General features: G+C 44.0%; 3 protein-coding genes and 1 long non-coding RNA gene across 7 annotated transcripts in view; 1 reads left to right on the top strand and 3 right to left on the bottom strand.

The window, feature by feature from the left end:
- The window catches only part of LIMS2 (LIM zinc finger domain containing 2), a 33,703-nt gene extending 23,181 nt beyond the window's left edge, over positions 1 to 10,522 (bottom strand). Inside the window, exon 1 of one of the 3 annotated variants that reach the window (XM_068421094.1) lies at positions 10,420 to 10,522. In XM_068421094.1, the coding sequence (XP_068277195.1) occupies positions 10,420 to 10,430 (11 nt within the window). In that variant the 5' untranslated portion in view covers positions 10,431 to 10,522. Of the gene's footprint in view, positions 1 to 4,237; positions 4,325 to 6,635; positions 6,671 to 10,419 lie in introns of those variants that run through there. The other 2 variants (XM_068421095.1, XM_068421093.1) reach the window with 2 other exon arrangements.
- Positions 10,523 to 11,210: 688 nt separating this feature from the next.
- LOC137675217 (uncharacterized) lies at positions 11,211 to 12,124 on the bottom strand. Its single transcript, XR_011049906.1, has 2 exons — positions 11,859 to 12,124; positions 11,211 to 11,369 (listed from the first exon to the last, which is right to left on the bottom strand). It is a non-coding gene; the product is annotated as an uncharacterized lncRNA (long non-coding RNA).
- Positions 12,125 to 12,682: 558 nt separating this feature from the next.
- On the top strand, positions 12,683 to 22,273 carry SFT2D3 (SFT2 domain containing 3). 2 transcript variants are annotated; one of them, XM_068421119.1, is made up of 3 exons: positions 12,683 to 13,837; positions 16,700 to 16,789; positions 21,453 to 22,273. In XM_068421119.1, exon 1 carries the CDS (start codon positions 12,692 to 12,694, stop codon positions 13,385 to 13,387), a length of 696 nt encoding a protein of 231 aa, XP_068277220.1. In that variant the 5' UTR covers positions 12,683 to 12,691; the 3' UTR covers positions 13,388 to 13,837; positions 16,700 to 16,789; positions 21,453 to 22,273. The 2 variants fall into 2 exon arrangements, with proteins under 2 accessions (XP_068277220.1, XP_068277221.1); XM_068421120.1 differs by having other exon boundaries at positions 12,683 to 13,899.
- WDR33 (WD repeat domain 33) overlaps positions 16,879 to 22,967 on the bottom strand; it is a 72,134-nt gene continuing 66,045 nt past the window's right edge. Inside the window, exons 20-23 of the mRNA XM_068421118.1 lie at positions 21,653 to 21,819; positions 21,430 to 21,522; positions 20,397 to 20,582; positions 16,879 to 17,596 (exon numbers count right to left, since the gene is read on the bottom strand). Coding sequence (XP_068277219.1) covers positions 17,376 to 17,596; positions 20,397 to 20,582; positions 21,430 to 21,522; positions 21,653 to 21,819 — 667 coding nt within the window. The 3' untranslated portion in view covers positions 16,879 to 17,375. The remainder of the gene's footprint in view (positions 17,597 to 20,396; positions 20,583 to 21,429; positions 21,523 to 21,652; positions 21,820 to 22,967) is intronic.

The raw sequence follows: 22,967 nt of genomic DNA, 5'->3' as shown, positions 1-22,967 counted from the left end.
ATATACTTGGGCTAGCAAATGTCATATTTTTATATCATATTCTCATACAGATTCAGGAAGTTGGGCCTGTATCACTACAGAAAAAAAAAAAAAAAGGTTGGACTTAAATACCAAGAAAAATGGCTAAAATGCTACAGCTTCTATACTGTCACCTCCTTTTTCAAACATTTGTCCACAGGGATCAAGCACTGGTGACAGGTTGAGAAAAAAAAAGCAAATCTAATATTTGCACTATTGAGAGAGTAGAACTGAAGCTCCAGCCTTCCTATTAGTAGAATTCAGCATCTTAAACATTGATGGAAGACAAAATGAACCAAACTAGAAAACAAGGAGAACAGATGAACAGTCTCAGACTCTATCAGGTCCAAGAAAGGAACTGCAGGCACAAGGAGCGCTTCTGTCAGAAAAGCCCTGTCAAAAAAAATCAGTTTTCTTTAATTGGTCTTGAAAGCTTTTTGTTTTTAGTGTCAAAGAGAGTTCTCCTTCATCACAATGCTGAAGGAAGAATTACTTTAACGCAGAGATGACCAAATACCTTAGAGATACTACAAAAAAGAAAGGAAGACATTTCCAGACACAAGAGCCCAGGGCACTGTCCAAACCAAAGAAACTAGCGTATACAGATGATATCACAATATGGTAACACTTACATAGTCATTTGCAGTATGTATACACACACAGATGCCTAGGAGAGTGAAAAGTCAAAAACCTAGAAAGTTCTCCCCCACTTGTGTGTATCATAGATGCCAGCAGCTAAGAGGAAAATCAGAGCACTCCAGGCTCCTTCCCATCCCCATAGCATGGTTGAGGATTTGTGGCTTTAAGTCCTTAACTTTGACAAAGACAAAAAAAAAACCACATTTGCCAGGAGAATACCAGACTTCATGATTCATTTCACAGATAATGACTAATATAAAGAAAAAAGAAAAGAGGAAGGGTGTCAGTTCACGGCTGAAAACCAGCCCTCAACTACTCTCATAATTCTTCCAAAATCTCTTCACTGCAATTGATTTTTAGCTGGACAACCTTCCCAAACTGATTTAACTTCTTTAAGGTTATTATTAAACTTGCCATAAAATATTGGAGAAAAAAAAATCCTATTTGTTCATTGTATGATTTGTTGTGCAAATAAAATTATGTGCATAGCTTAACATTTTCAGCATTTCTCCTTCTGCTTGCATTGAATTTTCAGTTCATTCCCTATTTAATTATTTTTTCAGCCAGCCAAATAAGAAATGAATAGTGTTGCTCTCAGCATATCTTCCTCAACCATGCAGTCCCCAATCTCTCAATGAAATAAACACTTTCTGTTATTATTTACTACACTGGGATAACCAAAATTAAGAAAAACATAAAAAAATGCAACTTACGGTCACAATATGGAAAAAAATCTTTATGGCTCCTTATCTCTCCTTGGCCTACCAGCAACAGCAATTTGCTATTTGTAGACGCCAGAGGTTTTAAAAAAAATTTAAAAATCCACTCCTTCCACATTTTAGCTGAGAACAGAATACAATGTCCACACGGTTGGCCTGCAGGTGAAGCCACAATCAGGCAAACCTTTGAGACCAGCAGCAGCAATGACAGTTTGTTGGTATTCACACAAAAAAATCCTATGCCATGGGTACTTGGTAGCCCCTCTCAATGCAATGAAATTTATTTCCAGTAAACCATGACCAATTACTTAAAAAGACACACATTTAGCAGTGTTCACTCAGCCCAGGGAAACATCAGCAACACAAGCAAATGTACAGGTTTTAAACAGATTATACCTCTCACACAGGGAACACACCCTTTTATAATCAAGCATGTACCACTTCACCCATAATGCCTATTTGATAAATAAGTAATCACACACATCAAATCTTTCTCTTCTTCACTTCCATTATCTCCAAAGAGCTAAAATGGGATGTTTGTTTACCAGCACTGGTAAGACAGATCACTCCCAAATGTTTTAAATCAATTACCATCAAGTAGCAGCAACACTACTTTTGGAATACTCTCATTTGCCTGAAGAAAGGAGATAAACTATCAGGACCTATCAGAAGGGAGAAGCAAAAATTATCAGTAGCTCAAAAACTGTGGATAAAATACAAATAATTTGGGAGACAAAATTCCCAAACAGATTATAACCTTCAGCACCATGATCTGCTGAGTAAAACCAAAACATGTGGCTTTATGCTTACTTTGTTACAAGAGCTATGATGTGAAAAATGTATTCAATTTACCTATCTAGACATTTCCCCCCTAAATCACTCTGCCAGCTGTAAAAACTATTTCTTGCAAACCCACCTGGCCTTATTAAAACTTCTGCGAGCGTATAGTTTACATGCGAGCACGGTCTGCCTTGCTCTGTACAGGTGTCACCACAGCAATACATACACAGCCTCTCTCCTTCAACCCAGCGCAGAATCAGCCCCTGAGCATCCTCCTCCCTAGCACCATATCCCTGTAGTCCTAGTGGTGCTCAGCTTCACAGCGAGCTCCCTGCCCCGCTCCGCTCTCTCTAGCCTGCCCAAGCCCAATGCAGTACGTTTGGAGAACCGTTACTGTCAGCACTGCTATGCCAGTGCTGCCCAGGTCACCTCCTCCAGCAGCCTCACACAGCACACTTCATAGCACAGGTTTAAAAAGAGAGATCTCAGATAAGTGTTTTCCAAACACCAAGCTCCGGTTCCTGAAATCTAGCTGACACAGAAGTCAAACGAGAACTAACCTTGTTCTCCTGCAAAACCATCCCAGTGTAGTGCTGAGTACTATAAACACGCTGTTCAGAAAAGGGCATTCTTTCTGCATAGCGGATTAAGTGCATCTATTTAAGACAGAGTTTTAAACTCTAATTTAAAAAAAAAAAGAACAAATTAAGGCTTGAAAAATCTCCATCGTATTTACAAACCCAGAAAAAAATTATTAGAAATAATAATTAGAAATAATGGGAAAAAAATTGTGCCCTCATCTTCTTTCTGGAAGGCTCTTACAGGTTACAATGAAACATAGTTAAATAGCTGAAAGCAAACTACATTTTGACAACATGAGATGACTGTGTCTGGGCATTTATCTCCTCATCCTTCCTATCTTCAGTTCACACTCTGCTGTTTGTGTCCCATTGCTGCTCTTTCAATGCTTATTTTCTTTTCTCTCACAGGTCCCTTCTATGCTTCTCACTCTTCCTGGGCAGCATCCTCCCCACTCAATGGCATCACTATTTCTTTCACTACCTTCTTACTCCCCTCCTCACTGAATTCTCATACATTCACACCCACAACTTTGAGTGAGAAAAATGGAAAATTTACCAATGAATAGCTATAGGTTAAAAGGAAAATAGCAGGAAAAGTAGGGTGCTAGTGAGGGATCCACAGTTCAAACTGAGAAGCCAAACCAATTGCTCAATTACAGGTAAGCATCAGGTCTACCTCCTGCTAAGAAAAAAATGAAATTCAGAACTTCTGACCACTAGAAAAAAAAAACTCCTCTTGTGCACGCTCACTGCTCTCCCCAGTGACACAGACTTCAGATCCCATATTTGTGCTGCAGCTCACAGTTCTTCCAAAATGCAAGAAACTAAGTTTTATTTAATTCCTGTTAATTTCTCTCCTGCCCAAAATTAACTTCAATGAAAATTGAGAAGTAAAGTAAAATTTTCATCCAAAGCACAGGAAAAGTAATGATCAAATCAAGCAATGGAATTGTCTGGGCAGATTTAAGAGGCTTTGGTTGACGTGTTCTAAAAAGTCTCAAGAAGCAGCTACACTCAAAGCTTCAGTCTCTGCTGGACCGGAGTTATTCACAAAAACTAAAATCAACTAGCTTGCTATTAACAGTATAGCTGAAGAAGTGGACTATTGAGCCCTAAAAATCAAGGAACAGTAGAATTTTATCAGCATTTTGAAAAATTACTGCATTTCACCATTTCTTTATTCCCACAGTGACTACATACTTCACCGTTAATACCACTAGCACTAATGTTGGTTCTGAACAGTCTAGTACAGTGCTCCAAAACGGGAAAGGTTCTCCATTGTTGCTTTCCTGTTATTGTTAAAAACTGAAAGCTTCCCCATCAGGAAAGTCCTTTCCTTCGTAATCTACTTGGAAATGAAAATAAACAGACTTCATCCCCCTCTGGCTGTGTGCTGACAATTTTTATTGAAAATAAAAAAGCCCCACCACCGAGCCCGAATATCTATCAAATCCTGGACAACGCTTCAACAATACCATTCCCTTAATCTCGGAGACGTACCCACGTATCCCAGCTGCTGTATCTGTCCTGTTGCTCAGGAGTGACCCTGTGCCACTTAGCCGATCCTGCCGGCGTTGATAAAGTTTGGAGGATGCCAGCCCCCGAAGCCGCAGGCCAGCCATGGCACCCAATGCCCCTGTGAAGGGGAACGCAGAGAGACATCTGGAGCGAACACTACCAACACTGACACTCAGTGAGTCACCTTCCTTTTGGGAGTTGCCTTTACATTTTAGAAGAGCTAAAAAGCAGGATGCACAGACCCCTGCTCGAGCATTGTTTCTTACAATTCGTCTGCCATTCTGCTACAGTCTTAAAGACCAGACAACCTCTTTCCTGTACTCCACTAGTAATTACCTATTTAAGCCAGCACACTAGGAGTCTACATCAGCAACTCATTCTGGTTTAGACTTGCATAATGTATCTGTATAAATTTCATAAGTGAGATTAAAAAAAAACAACATCCTGAGTCTTCACATAATTAACCCGCTAAATTCAAGACTTTCTGACCAAAGCAAAAGAGAAATACAGAAAAGCAGAACAGATTACTAGCTCTCTTGACAACGAACGCTTTCCTTTACAGCAGATCAGTACCTGCCCCTGGCACTCTAAGGTGGTTCTCTGCTGGCTGCTGCATCACGCAATGTCTTAAGGACACTGCAAACAACAGAACTGTTCCTTCCATTTGGATAAAGCATATTCCAAGAAACAAAACCATGAAGACTTTTGCTCTCCGGACACACTCCAGCCTGCAGAAGTGGCAGCAGCGGAGGGTCAGGAAGCAGGGAGAGGAACATACTTGGCATTCCAGCCTCCAGAGCTCTCTGCTGGGAACTGAACAGGGCCTTCAAACAGGAGTTGCCCTCTCTACCACTCCCCCTCTCCACCCACCCCTGCAAGAGAGAAAGGATCACACAGCACAAATGGTTCGGGTCCGGTGTAGGGGGTAGAATGAGTAAGAATCTGAGAATACAGAAGTCAGTTTTTAAGAGAACAAAGGGAAAGGAGTGGAGGATGGAAGCATCTGAGTCAGTGTCATTTGATCAGCATCACCATGAAAAACATCTCAAGAGTCATTACCAACAAATTATTTTTTAGTAAATTATAAAAAGTGAGGATTTTTGTAGCATGAGAGTGAAATATTTTCCATGACTACTGCCTGGCAAGCTACAGAGGAAAAAAAAAAAAATGAGAGAAGTGGAAGCGTTGACTTCGTAAGTACTAAATGAGTATTAACCAGCAGAGATCCCTTCTGTCCTTTAAAGGAAAACAGAAAGGTTTACTGGGACCCAGCAGAACAGGAACAAATAAAGAACATCGTACTTTCAAAACCAGAAATCAGTAACCTCAAAATCTACAATTCATCCCACATTGCATTGGGAGTTTCAGGCTCCTGACCTCTGACAGCAACCTGCCACTATGGTTTCTTTCAGACTGCATGTGTGCTTTATCCATTTCTACTTTACAATGAAGAAGAAAAACATCCTCCACACTGGGTGTTTTTGCTGACCTTTTAAATTTTAGACCAATAAAACACTTTTAAAATGTAATATTAAATCACCGTTTTACTTTTAGCACAAAGCAAAATATTAAATCACCGCAACATTAATTTCCCTTAACCTTAAGCAATCTGGCTAAAAAACTCCTTCTCTCTCAAACACCTCAGCTTTTACCCTCCTGACTCATACGACATTCTATTGGTTTTCAAATAACCACTCTTCCACAGAGAAGTACGACTCTCTTCTTTGAAAGGGAAGATGAGGGCATTGAAGGAAAAAAAGCAACAAAACAATAACCATCCTATCTTCCCATCCCTCAAAAACAAGCTCGCTCACTCCCTCCTCTCTTGCTGCCTCGCACATAAAGAGTGATAATGCACGATTTTGTTTCTTTCCCTCTTGACCGATCGCTTTTAAGAGACAGAGTCAATCCAAAATCTCACAGCTGGTTACTTTCTGGGCTAAAGCAGAGAAGAAAGAGGCTAGACTTCTTTTAAGCATTAACAAGTAGTTCTCCTCAGAGAAGCACCTCTATGTCCCCAGAACAGACTCCTAAGGACCTTCCAACAAGTTAGAATTTAGCTAGAGAGCCTCAGAGAGCAGATTTAGATTGAAAGATAGTAAGATTAAAAACACATTTTTCAACCCAGAAGAGTAGAAATGGCTGCTCATAACTCAGAGAGATGAGACATGGCTTTAGTTCGATGCAGGTACTTTCTAGTCAGCGCCAAGAACCTTTCTTAATACCATCGACCTTTACACTCCCTCCTCCTCTTTCAAACCATTTTACTTGCAATTGCTTCATAAAATGAAGCACATGCACAGCAGCAGCTCTCTACTGAATTAAAAAGCATCTACTCAAATGCTAGCCTAATCAAAAATAATATACTCTTATTTCTTACCTCAACTGGATTAGGAACAATCAATAAGCGTATCTGTAAATGCAGCTGTTCTTCTTTTGTTGACTGCAGGAAGTACATAGGCGTATCCAGATCCCAATTAGACCAAGTATAGTGATAACAAAAATTTCTTACAAAAATAATTATGCCTTGAAACATGCACTCAGGAAACATTTTTCCTTGGGCTTTGTACTACATAAATTTCTAAAGGCAATCTAAAACAGCACAGGCATTTTTTACATTTATGTTTTCTAATCAACACCACAGCAGTAAAGCCTTAAAAGAAATTATCTTCAGTTCTGGTTCGATTCCTACTTTGGGCATTTGAAAATGTTTCGTTCGCTGGTCATTCACTGATCCTCTTTCATAGAAATAAGTCCCTCACAAACAACAAAGAAAACTGGGCAAAAGACAGTAGCAAAAACCCCCAAAAAAACCTAAACCCCAACAATCCTCAAAAAGGCAAAAACCAAAATGGAGAGATGGAGCAAATACATCACATAGAAATTACAGAAGCAGTCTTCACTTATTTATCGGTAAGGAAGCACCATAGTATATTTCTAAAGGCACCAAAAATCACACAAATTGTATTTCTCAGCATTGCAAAATATGGACAGGCTGCTTAGAAACAGCTTGTTGGTTTTGTATGTAACATATTATCTCTTATATGGAGTTTACTACCAAATGTAGTTAAACAACATGTAACTTAATAAAACTAAAATACATATATCACTCTAATTTCTTTCTGTCCTATTATCTTTGGATCTGGGTTGGTACAGATACGTTCAAATAAAGGGTGATTTTTTTTTCAAGTTAAGAGCATCCCTTTAAACCACAGAGTACTCTTGAAACTAGGGACTATTAACAGCCACTTTGCAGTCAAGACACAGGAAATAAAATAGCTCAGCCAAGACATGGCAGTCACAATTGTTATCTGCCGATTTCAATTACCTACTTACCAGTTTTTTCTAACAAAACACAATCCTCACACTGTAACAATGTAACTCGTGATACATGTAATATTTTAATTTCATTTGCTAAATATTCACCTATTTTAAATAATTTTCTACTATGAATACATATAAGTGCACATCTTTCTTTGCATTTTCTGCAATTATATTTTTCTGTAATGCTAACAATCAGTAAATCAAATTACTGCGGATATTTAAATTCAGGAGACACCCTCTGCAGCTAAAGGGGACAGAACACTTAAAAACAAAAATGGAGTTATTTTTAATCTATCTTAATTACTAATAATGCATCAGTAATCATAGTACCTAGAAGCAAATCCTTCTGTGCTTCTATTTGACAAGAAAGGTGAAGTGAAAAGGAATAATGTATCAGCACTGCATGTTCTCCAGCCTTCCTCACTTTAACACACTGTAACACAACAAAACCATTCCCTCTCCTGTGTCAAGTTTCAAGACCCGAGGCACATTTATGTCATGTTCCTGGCTCTGGAAGGTTCCCATGGATTGGTATTGTGGGGATGCAACACCTGTGAAACAGTTCATCTCCTTCTGGAACTCCAAAAACCCTGAATCTCAAAAGCTGGGCAACATTTGATTACGTAAAGTCGATAGATTTTAAGAGCTACCACGTAACAAACATCGAACAACATCTGGCCACAGTTCAGTACAATGACCTGTAGGTGGATCTACCAAAGCCCATTCTCGATGCTGAATTCTTAGAAGTCTGTCCCAGCCTGAAAACAACACTAAACACGGTGCTCGTCAAACGGCATCCGTCATGCAAGGTGCTGAGCAGTGCAATGTTTCACAGACACTGAAAAGTACAGGTTTTGTTTTGCTGGGAAGCTGCTGCCCTAAATGGATTATACTACTACCGAGGAAGCAGTCAGCTGAATTACAGCTATGCTAAACGTCTCTGATGGAACAGTCACTCATTCTGTCCCAGGAATGACAGCACACAGAAATTTAGAAATTTTCATAGCTGACAAACTTTCCAGGACAAACATTTCTGAAAACATAAAATAACACTTCCATTCACTTTTGAAAAGCTAAAACCGAGGCCTGCTCATTTTAACAACCCTCTGAAATACATCTGAGGAAACAGAGACAGAAATACTGCATTACTTTGAAGAACTGCACACTCTGCAGTGCCTCAGCTATCTTGGAACTCTCCAGCAAGCCTCATGCTTCATATCAGAGCTTCTCACTGAATAGTGTTGTACCTGAACAGGCAGGTTTCTGAGGAAGCATGGGAGAGAAGATGACAAGGATTACTGTCCACAGGCGTCTCCCACTGTCCTCTGCAGCTGAGTGATTTCACCTCAGGTAAACATGTCATTCGAAACAGTCCTACACCACAGTTCTATACAAATAATATCACCTGGGTTCACACAGCCACAGTTCTCCCCAGGTCCTCCCCATCTTGTCCCCATTTAGGAGCTGCATGGGTACCCATGACCTGTGAACATTTAAGACTCTCGAGTCCTCCTCTAGTTGTAACGAAATGAATGTAAACTTGTAAATATACACCTATTGCATATGTCACAAGAACAAAAAAGGGACCATTAAGACAGAAAAGACAAAGTAATCTAAAGACAAGAGGCAAAAACCAGAAGTGTTCTGAGCACGTACAACCACCCATCAACATCAATTTGTCATCGCAGATAGCAAAAATAACACTCACCCAAATCATAGATGAGGATATAACAATTATTCAGCACATTCTCATACCTAACAACCCACTAAACGTGATCTACATCAAATAATCATAAGCAGCTGTATAATCCAAACATCAAGACTACACCAAAGAACAATTAATACTTATACACAAACTACTCTGGATCTATTTCAGTATTCCTAGTCATGAAAAGCAAAGATTCAGGATTACAATAATGACAGCAAGATTCAAAAGAAGGACTATCCTAAAAAAGGCACCCTACTTATTTTAATATTACTTCTTCATGCTTTTCATCTTCAAGACATTTTACAAAATCAAGCTTATTTTCACAAACTGTTTCATAATGTCTGGGTTTTATATTACAGATGGGAGAAGAAAGTGATCAGAGACACTAAAGGATTTGTGCAAACCCTCAAAACATGTCAGTGAATGCTTTCCCCGCTGCTTTTCTCATTTACATCTGTCAATTAGGGCGCTGTACAGAGTTCTCCAGTGTCAGACAGCGTGGGAGGAGAATCAAGCTCCAGATTTAAACAGCACTTGGAGTATGTAACTCCAAGGCCAGCCCGAAGAGGAGACTGAACGTGTGGCCAGAGGGGCAGCGTGTAGATCAGCCAGAAGCGCCCCGAAGCGTGGGGCGGCGGCGTGGGGCAGAGGAGGAGCGGGCTGTCAGCGCCTGAGCCACACCACCCGGCTGCAGGGAGCCTGGCTGCTGGGCAGACACTGCTCCGATACGCAACTGCTCCTTCCCAACTCTGGTTCTGCTCTTCCCACCGCCCTTCGCTGTGTCCCCGCGCAGGGGTGAGGCACAGCGGAGCAGCCCTTGCTCTGCTCTTCCACGAGGTCAAGTTTCCGACTCTACCCCGGCACGGAGCCGGTGCGGGAGCTGGCCTCCCGCGGCCGGAGCGAGCCCCGCTCCGCCTGAACCTCACAGGAGGGAAACCTCCTCTACCCCGACCGCTTCCTACCGGGCACACCAGCGTTGTACCCGGCACAAACAGAGGCTGCTCCCGACCCTTCACCGCCTGTGAAGGCAGGGACAGTCCACCGGGGCCAGGGCGCGGGACCGGCCCCCGCCCGCCGGCCAGGCCCCCCGGGCCTGCCCCGCCGGGCTGCGCTCCCCCCACCCCGGCCTTACCTGCCCGTCATGGCGGCGCCGGGCTGCGGCGGAGGGGCTGCGAGGCGGGACGGGCGGCTCGGCGTGGCTGCTCCGGCCCCAGCGAGCCCCGGCGGGCAGCACAAACCCCGCCCCGGCCCGGCGGCGGCCCGGGCCCCCTGGGCGTGGGCGGGAGCCGCAGCCCCCGGTGACTCAGGGCAGCCCCCCCGGCCCCGCGCATACTTTTCCTATAAAGGGAAAGAAATAGGGAGTGAGGCAGCGGCGGAGCGGGCCCGCCTCCCGGCCGGGGGACCCGCCGGCCCCGGGGCACGGCTCCTGCCCCACCGCCGGCCCGGCCCCACCTGGTAGGAAACACTTCAGCAGCTACTATGTGCCTGGGGGGGGAGAGGGGAAACGCTGGCGGGCCGGTTTTATCCCGAAGCCGTTAGCTGGGGTGCAGTTATATCTGACATAGACCTCACTGACGTGACATATTTTTCCTGTGAAGAAGCCGCGCTTCCTGCCTGCCGCGACGGGCTGTCACACTCATTGCACATCCCCAAGGCAATGAGAAAACAACTCTGTAGCGTGTTTTACTTCAGAACAGCAAAAGACACATCTGAAGTCTATCTTCTAGAACGTGGTGAGATGGCATCCTTTGCTGCCAGAAGAAAGAGGCATCACACACCCTAAGGAGGACCCAAGTGCAACATTTTCAATGACGTCTAATCCCTTCCTGTGGATGATCGAACTTTGTCCTGAGCACTTACACGTTTATGTTCTGTGACACAGTAATGCAATGCTAAAGCGATACACCACACAGGACAGGGAGCTTCCGCCCAAAACAAATTTCAAACTTTATTTACATCTTGTAAGGTAGCCTAGTATGATGTGACTCACCATCGCTACGGATGTTGTTGCAAGCTTTGGGACTGATGATGGAAACTGTGCCCTCTGTGTTTCGTGGTGTCCAAACATCTCATTTTTCCATCCTGCAGTAAACATTTGGAATCATACAGGTTAAATTAGCATTTGTTTTTTTTTAATTACTTATTTAAACTAAGGTGAAGAACTGAGTTGGATGGGCCTATTTTGGTTTAACGGTTGGTTGGGGAAAGGGTAATAGGTAATCTTAGTAGTAAACAGCCAACAACTTAACAGATTTGGCTGAGTGCACAGTAACAAACAGACAAGCTCTTAATCATTCTCTGCATCTCTAGCCTCTCCTGCTGTAATGGTGTCTGGGTGCCAACACAGAACACCTCTATTCTTGCAGCTCTCCTTTAGAGAGAAGCAGAGATTACTCAGATTGTGTGTGACGAGGAGACTCCAAGTGCTGCTAGGGGTCTCTGGAGGAGCATGGCCCAGCCATCAGTTACCCCCCAGGCACTGGGCAGTTACCCCAGGCAATCCCTCCTCTCACCAGCTATGTCCCGTGGGGCTATCTGTGAACTGTATCCACCTCCAATATAATCTCTTACCAATCTACATTTTGAATGTGACACCATCTTCTTTCCAGCTGCTGAAACCGTACACTGTTACTGCTTGCAGCTGCCATGCCCCTTCAGTGGCTTCACGAGGAGCAGCTGAAGCAGCCTCTCCCTCCACAGCGACATAACCCCCAAGCACCCCTGCCTGACAGGCTTCTCCACTCATTTTGTCAGGCAAATCTGCCTTTCTTTTAAAGCTATGAGCAGGCAAAACCAAGCAGTTACAGATCTCAGAGCAGCCCCGGTCCGCCGGCGCTGCCACGGAACGGAGGGCAGCGCACTTGTCCCCATAGCCCGCCTCAGCGCCTCACAGCCCGCCTCAGCTCTCAAAGCCCGCCTCAGCTCTCAAAGCCCGCCTCAGCCCTCACAGCCCGCCTCAGCCCTCACAGCCCGCCTCAGCCCTCACAGCCCGCCTCAGCGCCTCACAGCCCGCCTCAGCCCTCACAGCCCGCCTCAGCCCTCACAGCCCGCCTCAGCGCCTCGCAGCCCGCCTCAGCGCCTCGCAGCCCGCCTCAGCGCCTCGCAGCCCGCCTCAGCCCTCACAGCCCGCCTCAGCGCCTCGCAGCCCGCCTCAGCCCTCATAGCCCCGCGCGCAGCCCGCCCCAGCCCTCGCGGCCCGCCTCAGCCCTCGCGGCCCCGCGCGCAGCCCGCCCTAGCCCTCACAGCCCGCCTCAGCCCTCGCGGCCCCGCGCGCACGCGCGCCGCCCCACGTGAGGGCGGGCCGCCGGAGATGGCCGGTAACCCGGATGTAGCTATTCCGCAAGATGGCGGCGGGGCGTGCGGGCGGCGCGTTGTAGCGCTCGCGAGCGGTCTCCGGCCCCGCCATGGCGGACCTGGGCCGGCAGTTGCAGCAGTACCTCGCGCAGTCGAAGGCCGCTGCCGCCGGCGGCTCCAGCGCGGCCCCCGCGCCGCCGCCCGCCGGCTGCTCGCAGGAGGAGACGGGGAGTGGCGACAGCGGCCTGGGGGCCTGGCTGGCCCCGCTAAACCCCTTCCCGCCGGGCCGCGGCGCCCCCCCCGCGGCGGCGGCCGGATCGGGGCCGGGCCCAGGCCCGGGCTCGGTCTGGCCGTGGGCGGCCGAGGCGGACCCCTGCCTGCCGGGTCTGTCGCGCTGGCAGCGGCTGGCGGGGAGCGGGCTGTGCCTGCTGCTGGCCGCCCTCTGCTTCGGGCTGGCCGCGCTGTACGCGCCGCTGCTGCTGCTCCGCGCCCGCAAGTTCGCGCTGCTCTGGTCCCTCGGCTCGCTCTGCGCCCTGGGCGCCGCCGCCCTGCTGCGCGGGCCCGCCCGCCTGCTGCGGGAGCCCAGCCGCGGCTCCCTCGTCTACCTGGGCGCGCTGGGCGGCACGCTGTACGCGGCGCTGGGGCTGCGCAGCACCCTCCTCACGGCGCTGGGCGCCGCCGTCCAGCTGGGCGCCGCCGCCGCCGCGCTCCTGGCCGCGCTGCCGGGAGGAGCCGCCGGCCTGCGCCGCATCGGCGGCCTCATGTGCGCCGCGCTGCGCCGCCGCGGGAAAGCGCTGCCGGTGTGAGCCCCGCGCCCCCGCCGGCACCGCCACGGGGGGAGGCCCGGCCGCGGCCCGGCGGGACTCGGACACAGGGACTGAGAGACTCGCGCTGGCGGCAGCCGAGGCGCGGGGCACGAAGACGCGTCTCCGAGACGGGGATGAGGATGGCGCCGTGTCACGCCGCTTCTCTTCGCCTCCCTCGCGTTCCTGCTGGGCTTTCTTCGCCAGTTCTTGAGCAAGAAAAGCAGCGGCTGGCACCCGGGAGCGGCAGCGGTGACTCTCTAGACTGTGTTGAGGTGTGGCGGTGTTGGTGCCCGCCTGCCGAGCCGTCCCCGGGAACGGGATTTTGCCTTATTGCAAAGTCGGCTCCGTAGCCGTGGTCTGGAGTCACTCCGGCCCCGGGCGGGAGCTGGCAGCATCCCACTTCCTACCTCCAGTATAGGACCATGTGGCTGCTGCAGCCTGCTTCAAAACGTGAGTGAGATTACGGAGCCGATGAAATGTGATGATTGACTTGCCCGTTCCGTGAAAAGCAGGTATCTTACAGCTGAGGGGCGTAGGGCGCTGAAACACGGAGACAATTTAGTGAAATTGGTTCAGTTGTGGGGCTGAACATTCAAAAATATTAACTTCTATTAACTCATTTTTGTGCACACCCCTACACTGTGAACACATACTTTAGTTGCTGCATAGTGCAGTCATCAGCCACCTCAGACCAGTGAATACGAGTAATATGGCCACTGAACTCTAAAAACCATCTTTAAAATATCACCCAGTAAGTGAAACAAACTTTCCTGGGGCTGTGGGTCACAAAGACTACCCATAACTGGAAGGGCAGCCTTCTTGCATGATGATGATAGGATGAAAGGTGCTAATCTCAGCTAAAAGTTTTGGCCTCTGCAGGTATTGCTGCCTGACAGCTGCTGTAAGGTAGCAAATACTTGGGCTTTGAAAGGGTAGCTTCAGCTCTTAGAACTTTATTTTTTTTATATATATACTTTTTTGCTCTCTCAACTTGGGCAGGAATTGCTGGCTTGCCACAGCATGACCTTCAAAAGCAGATTTGCTGGTAATTGGAGCCTGTTGTAGCTAGCACAGTTCTGCTTCAGTGCAGAAACTGAGCAGCCTTAGGAAGGTGCTGAATTCAGGCTGACAGTCCCTGCTGAGAGCTTGGTACTTTTGTGGGGACTGTGTACTGTACTGCTGCAGGTAGATGGGACTACCAGGCCTAACCTCTGCAGAGCCTAAGGGAGGATCTCACCGAGTATACATGCCTCATACACAGAATAAAGCCAAACACTGCAATACTTATCTGCTATCACTACTTAGGGTTTACTGTATTCACCTAATACTTGCTCCAAATTAAACTGAAATTGTTAAATGGGGGTACTTAAATGTACATAGATTGCTTTAATAAAGCTTTCTGTACCAAACATCAGTATAGACATTCCACTAATGGTCGCTTTCTTTCCTTAAAAACATAGATGAGCTATCTGAATAGCATTAAATTAGTTCTCTCATTTCTACAACTTCTAAGCTATAGCATGTAAAATTAATTTTATTCCTAACAGCAGTATCAAATTAAACTGCTCTTAGGCAAGGTGGAGCTGTAAACTAGCAGGTAGAGCATAAGGATTCCACATGCAGCACAGGTAAAAGAACTTGACCTGAAGAGTACAGAAGTATATTCCCATTAAGTAATTTCATCCATTTTCCATCAATAGTGGGTCGTGCTGTCACAGACTGGGAAGCTGCTTCTGGCTCTCCTGCTATGCTGTCACCTTCTAAGATTTTATACAAATGCTAAGCTAATTATCCAATTTTACAACTTTTTGTACATATTCCATGATTGTGGAATATTTCAAAACTTAATTAAAAAAGCTGCCCCTTGATGAAGAGTATTACTTAATACCAAGTACCATAGTGGTTTAAGGAGTTAACCAACCATCAGAGGAAAACCAAGCAGACTCCCTTTTGTCTAGATAAAGGTGGGTTTCCTATTATTAGGTGCACTCTTGTTTTGGTAGAGGACTGTGCATTAATTAAGGACTAAAGCTCATCCTCTAAATCACATGTTCTATTAGACAAAAGTAACTTTCAGCCCCTTAAAAATATAGAAGGCTTTAAAAAAAAAAAAGAAGAGGGCAAGCTTTCCCCTTTGGTTAATGATTAAATCATTGGTATTTATCACTAAAACTTCAGGACAGATCCTAACTCCCAGCTCTATACCTAAAGTGACCAAAGCCCTTCTTCAAATAGAGGTAAAAAGCATTTTTTTTCCCCCTGAAAGGAGAAACTGTGTTCTATCAGATGCATCTCAGCTGTTTCCCAGTTAATTCCTTTAAGACCATTCTGACTCTCTAGAGCCCCATAACAAGGATTTTATAGGCTAATGATCAGCTAATTACTATAATTTTCAAATGCCATTTTATACACTATGAATTAAAAACTAAAAAAAAAAAAAAACCACAACCTTATTTGTGACTGACTGAACAAAGAGAACAGCAGTTAAGCATCTGTGCTTTGATCTGTTTAAGTAAGACAGGTCATCAGGACTTAAGCCAGTCTTTATTAAGTGTGACTGTATGAGAAGGCAGATAAAAGAGCTGCTGGGTATTGCTGGGCTGTTGCAGGAGCCTTGTCAGCTATAGAACTACATTGCCATATTATCCTGACTAGGATAATATGAAATTCAAGGCCGGGGGAGGGAGGGAAGCCTGGTAGTGATATTTTTCATTATCCATTATATCCTATACTTTTAATGTAGGGCCTTCCTGAGAGCTGGCTTTAGAATATGTACTTATGTGATAAAATTTTCATTGAGGCTTTAGGTATTAAAAGGAGCCTTCTGATAACCTGGTCACTGGAGATGATTAATATGAATGATTTATGGGGAAAACAGAAACTAATGGTTGGTAAACGGCTTTATTATGAGATGTGGGAAATGGGAATAAGCCCTCCTCCTCCTTTCCCTCCCCTAGTAAAACTAGGAAACAATATCTTAAGAAAAAGATACTTTAAAATGTTACAATGAAAGTGATCAGCTATCGAGGTTTGCACTTCAGCGTTTGAATGCACCAGGCTCTACTGAACACCCAGATCTTTAAGAAATGAATCCTGCAGCCACTGTAAAACATGCTTCCATATTAGTCAAGCTGCTAAACTTCTTTCTTCCTCAATTTCTTTAAACAGATGCTGTTTTGAACAACAATATTTGACTCGCCCAGGTGAAGCGTAGAATAACAATATTTGTCTATTTTGCTAGCAGTCCAGGTTATAACTCACACTGTCTATGACAACTGTTTCTAAATGGTGTTCCACGTTTTTCTCTTTCAGGATGGTAGACTAGCACGCAGCGGTGGTTACCCGTGTTTTGGAATTTTAACGTCAGCACCACTTGTAATCTGTAGACAGCTGTGGCTAAAGGTGAACATGGAAGTTCTCTATACATGATAAACCAAAAAACTAGGAATCAGCTATTACTATGTTAAATGACTGAGATTTCAGGAGGTAGTTCTGTTGCTCCATCTAATACACAAGTTAGACAACCCTCTTTATAGTAATAGGTGAGTAAAGAGTCACACACTGTTGATTTTTTGTTAATTTTTGCGCAAATTACATTCTGTATTCATACAAAAACAACGTAACTCTTCTGACAAACTGTACATATAGAAACAAGTTTCTGTCTGGAGGTGAACTGAAATCTCTGGAAGTGCTCCATGTCTCACAACACTTAAAAAAAATTTATGAGCTCTTCACAAAACAAAAAGTAGGTAAAAGAAGGTGGGGAAAACAGGGCTGGAGGGAACAAAACAGAAAGCTAGCTACAACATTGCAGCTAGTAGAGTTGATTGATCTAGGAAAAGACCCTTGTTAGGAACTAATGCACATTCAGTTATCCCAGTTAAGAATCCAGGTTTGTGGTGTTGCAAGGTTACTTTATGAGTCCAGAGTAGCAGTCTATTTAAATATTGTCCAGCAAGGACTGGGTGTGACCCAGTCAAAGCCTCTTCTATCGGCCTCTTCCACCACCCCTAGATGCTCCTCTTCTTGATTGACCAGAGTTCATGTTATTTCCTCTTCCCCAGTTACTTCCACTCCTTCCTCCTCGAGAAGTGTTACTGCCTCCGCCAAAAGCTTCATCCCTGTGGAATCCATCGTGATGGTCTCCATCTAAAGAACTAGACCTCCCAGACTTTGGCGCTCTCTGTGAAGGTCCTGAATTTCCACGTCCTAAAAAATGAAGCACAATCAGTTACTGATATTGAAGTCTAAGCCATGCCTCTTCTCAGACATACCATTTATTTAGCTAGTTCTTCTGTGGTATAATCATCCACAGACCAAATGTTGTTGAGACCTGTAATTTTATGCCTCCTCCCTCTATACGATTTTTCTCACGTAGATTTAGTGTCCAAAAGAGGGACAGCAATCAAGCAATTCCTTGGGAATTAAAGGAGATTATCTCTGATACAGTCAGCAATCACTTAAATGAAGTAAGTTAGACCAGTGATAGTCGTGGTGTCCTCAAAACTGCCAGGCATACCTGACTGTTATGCTTTAACACCTTCTGTGGTTCTCTGTATATTTTTATTGCAAAATACTTTTTTTTTTTCCCTAAAAGACATTGCACTGATGGATCAGTTGAGGTTGGTGGTGAAGACAATGAGTAACATTACTGTTTCATTCCATTTTTTGCTAGAAATAACAGAGAAATGTTCTGTTTTACTACTAACCAGGAACATAAACTACACGAGGTTACTGCCAGGAACAAGATTTTCTACTTCTCACAGATCTTTTTAGTACTGATATGTAGATTAACATAAAAACCCCTAAGTCATTAGCTCAAAATAACAAACAGTATTTTGAAAAAAATGAATGGTAACAGTGCTTTATGGACACGTGCTACAGCTAAATTAGGGTGTTTTTGCTCCATTGTAGCAAGAGTGATTTTTTTGTTGTCTCTGCTTGGTTCTGTGTAAAACAGAGAACAAATTGTTCCACAGAGTTTATAATTCGTGAAGTTTTAATCTTCAACTGACTTTACCAATACAACTGAAGGTGACACAACCCATATATGAAAAAGTATTGTTCATGTTTTGTTTATCAGGCTTTCTGCCATTGTTCTAAACTTTCTTTGGTACATTAATGAGTTGTCTAGGCACAAGAAGTGTGGTAGTTAACAATTGTTTTGACTTCAATAAAGAATGATAGAGTTATCACAGATTATTATTGAAGCTGGAGAAGGAATCCTTCCAGATTTGATAAGATGCTGGCTAAATGAGAAACACAACATACAGTTTTGAAAGGAAAACTATTGATACAGAGGGAGTTTACCAGCAGAGTTTTATTAAAAACAGCTGTGAAGGAATGATAAAACCTGCTGTTAATACAACACGGGAAATACAGTCCACGCAGAGGAGGACTGGCATACAGTTAAAACTAAATGAGCTTCAGGATGACAATAAGAGAAGTGGAATGAAATTCAGTGGCATCAAAGACAAAGCTGTGCAGTAGAGGTCTAACAACAAAATATTCAGCTATAGGCTGGCAGCTCGGCATTTGGAAGCAGCTGAGAAGGATCTCTGTCACTGATCACTACCTAACAGTGGGTAGTTGATATGAGGATGTTAAAAAAAAAGAAGACATTAAAAAAAGACAACAGCAATCCTGAGATTTATAAGAAGAAAAAGGATCAAGAACTGATGCAAGGCTAATAGGATGACTGTGGAAATGGCATATGCAGTAATAGGCTCTGAACTAGCTACTAACTCCACAAGAATGTATGTTGTGGGTTACAGTGGCTAGTTGCATGACAGTGCCATGTGACTGGTTAGTAGTAGTCAAAGAGGGAAATATGACATCAGGAGCTATTAGGAAAGAATGGAGAAAACAGAACAAAACCAAATGAACTGTAGAAATCCATGGTTAAACCACATCTTAAATAGTGTATGAGATTCCTGGTTACCCTGTTTAATTTACAAAAGGATAAATTAAAACTGAAAATAGTATATACAGTATATACAGTAAAAGATACAGAACAACTTTCCAGAGAGAACAACTAAACAGATCAGAGCTCTGCCTCGGAGAAGAGCTAGTTCAGGTTGGAAATGGTAAGAGTTCGATGCATTCAGAGTTGGCATTCGGAAATCATAGGGATCAACTTTCAACTATTCCAATTAAAACACAAGACATCACTGAATGAAATTAGTGAACGATAGGCTTAAAACAAGAGAAAAACATTTTCCTTTCTCTTTTTTTTGTTAAAGTATAGTCTACTGCAGTTAAGTTTTAGAGCTCTGTCCATGGATCTTGTGGATGTCAAAAGTTTATATGATTCTTTAAGCAATTAGAGAAGCACACAAAAGGTAACTATCAAAAGCCATTAAATATAAAAATAGTATTTCAGTAAGTCACTGAACTACAGATCTTCATAGGTTCAGAGAGCATTTCAGGGACATATCACTACAGACTTAGTGTTCTTGGTACTCTTCCCTCAGTACCTGCTACTGGCTATTGTTGAAGACAAGCTACTGAGCGTCGTGGACTTCTGGTCTGATCATGGATGGCCATGCTTACACTCTTACAAGTAGAGAACTCATAAGGAAAGACTTAAAAAAAGTCAGGGTTCATTAAGTCCGACAGAATGAAGGCTGAGACAGGAAGGGTATTTGAGTTAAAGGGCACTAGCATAAGCATGAATATTAACAATTAACTGTTCTGAAAATTAGAGGGAAAAAAAGCTCTTAACAAGAGTTTTCCAACTGGAGTAACAGGGAGCCAAAAACTAACTGCTTTTGAACAGAGCCATAAAGAGGATTAGATGATGCTGGAGAGAGGATTTGGATTTGATGTCCTGGAAAATCCCTCTGTTCTTATGTTCCTATACAATTGGTCTTCAGCTTCACAGCTGGTATGATCAAGTATTTACCAGTTCAGCTTCATCCCGTCTGAATAGATAACAAATTCTGGATAAGCCTACTGTTGAAAAATGTGCCAGTGTTACAGAAGGTTTTCAATAAAAGGGGCTTTTTACCTTTGCCCCTCTCCTCTGGAGGTCCACCTGGAGCATCCATTTCTCTGTGGTCAGAGGTCCCTGGTCCATCATGCCAGGGACGTTTACGTGGTGGCAATGAGGCCATGTCCATGCCCTGGAGCGAAGAAGAACGTTCTCTGTTAGCTGGAGAATGCCCGTCATGAGAAGGGTGATCTGGACGAGGACCTGAGCAGGAAGAGAAAAAACAGGGTAATAAATAATGTTCATCTGATCATTATTGCTCATTTTTGGAGGCAGTCACATAAATTGATGTACTTTCCACACTATTTGGTACGCAGTTTCAAGTTAAAATTACATTAAGCTTCACCTCCCATCCCAACAGGCAAACATGCAAACATTAGATGAATAAGTTGTAAGAAAGCTAAAGGTAAAACAGGTTTAAAAGATGATGGGAAAGAAAGAAGTGACAGATCTAAAGTGTTCTTTTCAGTATAAAATATTTTAATATATTTTAGAAACAACGACATCTTCATTTATTCATGTGTTATTTGTGCTCATTTTTTCCATGACATTCTAAAACCCAGTTTTGCCCCATATGGGGTTTCCATTAGTAACACAAATGCCAATACCAGTAAGCTGTCAGACACTGCAGCTGAAAACATCAGCTGCATTGCAAACAATAGAGAAGATGCCATCCAAGAGAAAGATTACTCTTGGCTTTAATATACATGTCAAAAAACCCCCACGAGGTATGCTTCAGTCATCCACAGGTGACAACAACAGGCAGTTCTGGGCTGGCCTGTACAAGAATTCAACTTAAAATCAAGACTTTGAGGCCACAGTCATTTTTTGTTCCGTGAGACAGTTGCATTTAGAGCCAGTTAAATTCTGTATAGTTATTTTTTTTCTTAAATTTAGAAGTCCAAAGAACATCATTTTGATTTTCTTGTGGTAAGACTGGTAACGAGCATATGAGATAAAGGAAAAACGTGATTTTAAAAGAAATTTTTTTTTGTAAGTGGTTACATTGTATTAGTCTATTATCTTAAACAAACCTCACCAAATTTTTTACCTGGTTCTCTGTTTCCATCCCAGGATTCTGGTTTCCGCCCTCCTTCAAAGCGTGGAAATTCATCTGGAGTAGGAAGTAAACCCTTCCGGACTCCTGAGCAGTGAGAGATGCAGGGGACAGGAGTGAGAAGAGACATTGCATTCACAAAAATACTGTAATTTGCCAAAGAAATGTCTTTGCTTCGCTATCCTTGCACTTCAGCGTGGAAGAATGTTCCCCTCACCTCTAAGAGCACCACGACCTCGCCCCCGAACACCATGGTCCCTTCCTCTTGAGTTTTCATCTGGAGAGTCAAAAGTGTCATCTGGCCCAAAATCTTCAGGGCCAGGAAAGCCATCTCTACCCCTGGGTCCCCGGCCCTCGTGTCTCGAGGGTCCTCCTCTTCTGAAGCTACAAGAAAGAACATGGCACAAATGTGGTTTTTAGGCAGAATTTAGATTGATCAACTTGAGTCAGCTTCAGTTTAATAAATAATTTCTGAACTGCTTTACTTAATACTATAGCACATACAGTTACTAGAATGGGATTTGTAGGTGGAAAAGTGCTCATTTTCAGCCTTTGAGCACTTTATTATTTTTTATAGTTTTCCCTCGTATTTCTTTCTGTTGATTGTGTTGGTTTCTCATACAAAAAAAGTATTGTTGAATACACTGCGTTCATTTAATGAAAAGGGGGGAAAAAACCCCCAGCCAGTGAGTGATGATAGATACAAGGTAAGGTAAGGAAAAGTATCAGTGAATTTCCCTTAACTGTGGTCTTACTTTCCCCTTCCCTTTTTTGCCTTCTATTTTAGTGATAAAAACAAACTGAAAAAATAGAAACAAGAGTCATGGCTATAACAAAACATTCCAGCATCTCATTCTTATTGATTTGGGATTGTTTTCCTTAGAACATTCTCTTTTTCATTCCATTCTTCTAAGTTTACAATTTCAGCAAACGAATCTAGACTGCACTTGGCTCTGTAGGGATGGTGGCTGAACAGCGTGCACAGTGGCATTCTACAACCTGAAGAGCAGTTTACCCAACTGCAATAATGAAGAATTTTGTTTTGCAAAATGTAGTTATGACACTAAAGTTGATAATTTCCTTCTAGTAAGTACCATGGCATCTTCAGTAATTTGCTATGATTGGGTTCTGCATCTCATCTTAAATGCATATAGCTCCTCCAGTGTCACTGGGGTTTTAACAGAGGTCTTCAGAGAGAAGAATGGTTCTTACTGAGCTGTCAGTGCCATTTCAGGTAAGCCTACAGATGGCTGCATGAACACTAGTGGTTTTGGTTTTTACGTTACCAGTTTAAACACTTGGAGTGCTTGTACAAGCGCCTACATGTTCTGTGTACTACTGCACCTGCAGCAGTGCGCGCTAGCGCCGGCCGTTACGACGGCCTCCGGTTACAGCCCAGTTTCCGTGCGAGCACAGGGAGGTGTTTAGGCGGTGCAGGCACACTGGTTCAGCCCTCACAGTGCGACCCCACGCTGCTCCTGCCCACCCCTCGGTGACAGCGCAGATAATATGGAGCACTCTGCCCGGTCACA

Source organism: Nyctibius grandis, chromosome 32 (assembly GCF_013368605.1).
Source record: "Nyctibius grandis isolate bNycGra1 chromosome 32, bNycGra1.pri, whole genome shotgun sequence".
NCBI lineage: Eukaryota > Metazoa > Chordata > Aves > Nyctibiiformes > Nyctibiidae > Nyctibius > Nyctibius grandis.
Note: the sequence above shows the minus strand (reverse complement) of the source record. Positions and strands in the feature narration are given on the sequence as shown.

Bases quoted from the DNA above. Each gene is read 5' to 3' on its own strand.
- SFT2D3 (XM_068421119.1), top strand. From the start codon at position 12,692: ATGGCGGACCTGGGCCGGCAGTTGCAGCAGTACCTCGCGCAGTCGAAG.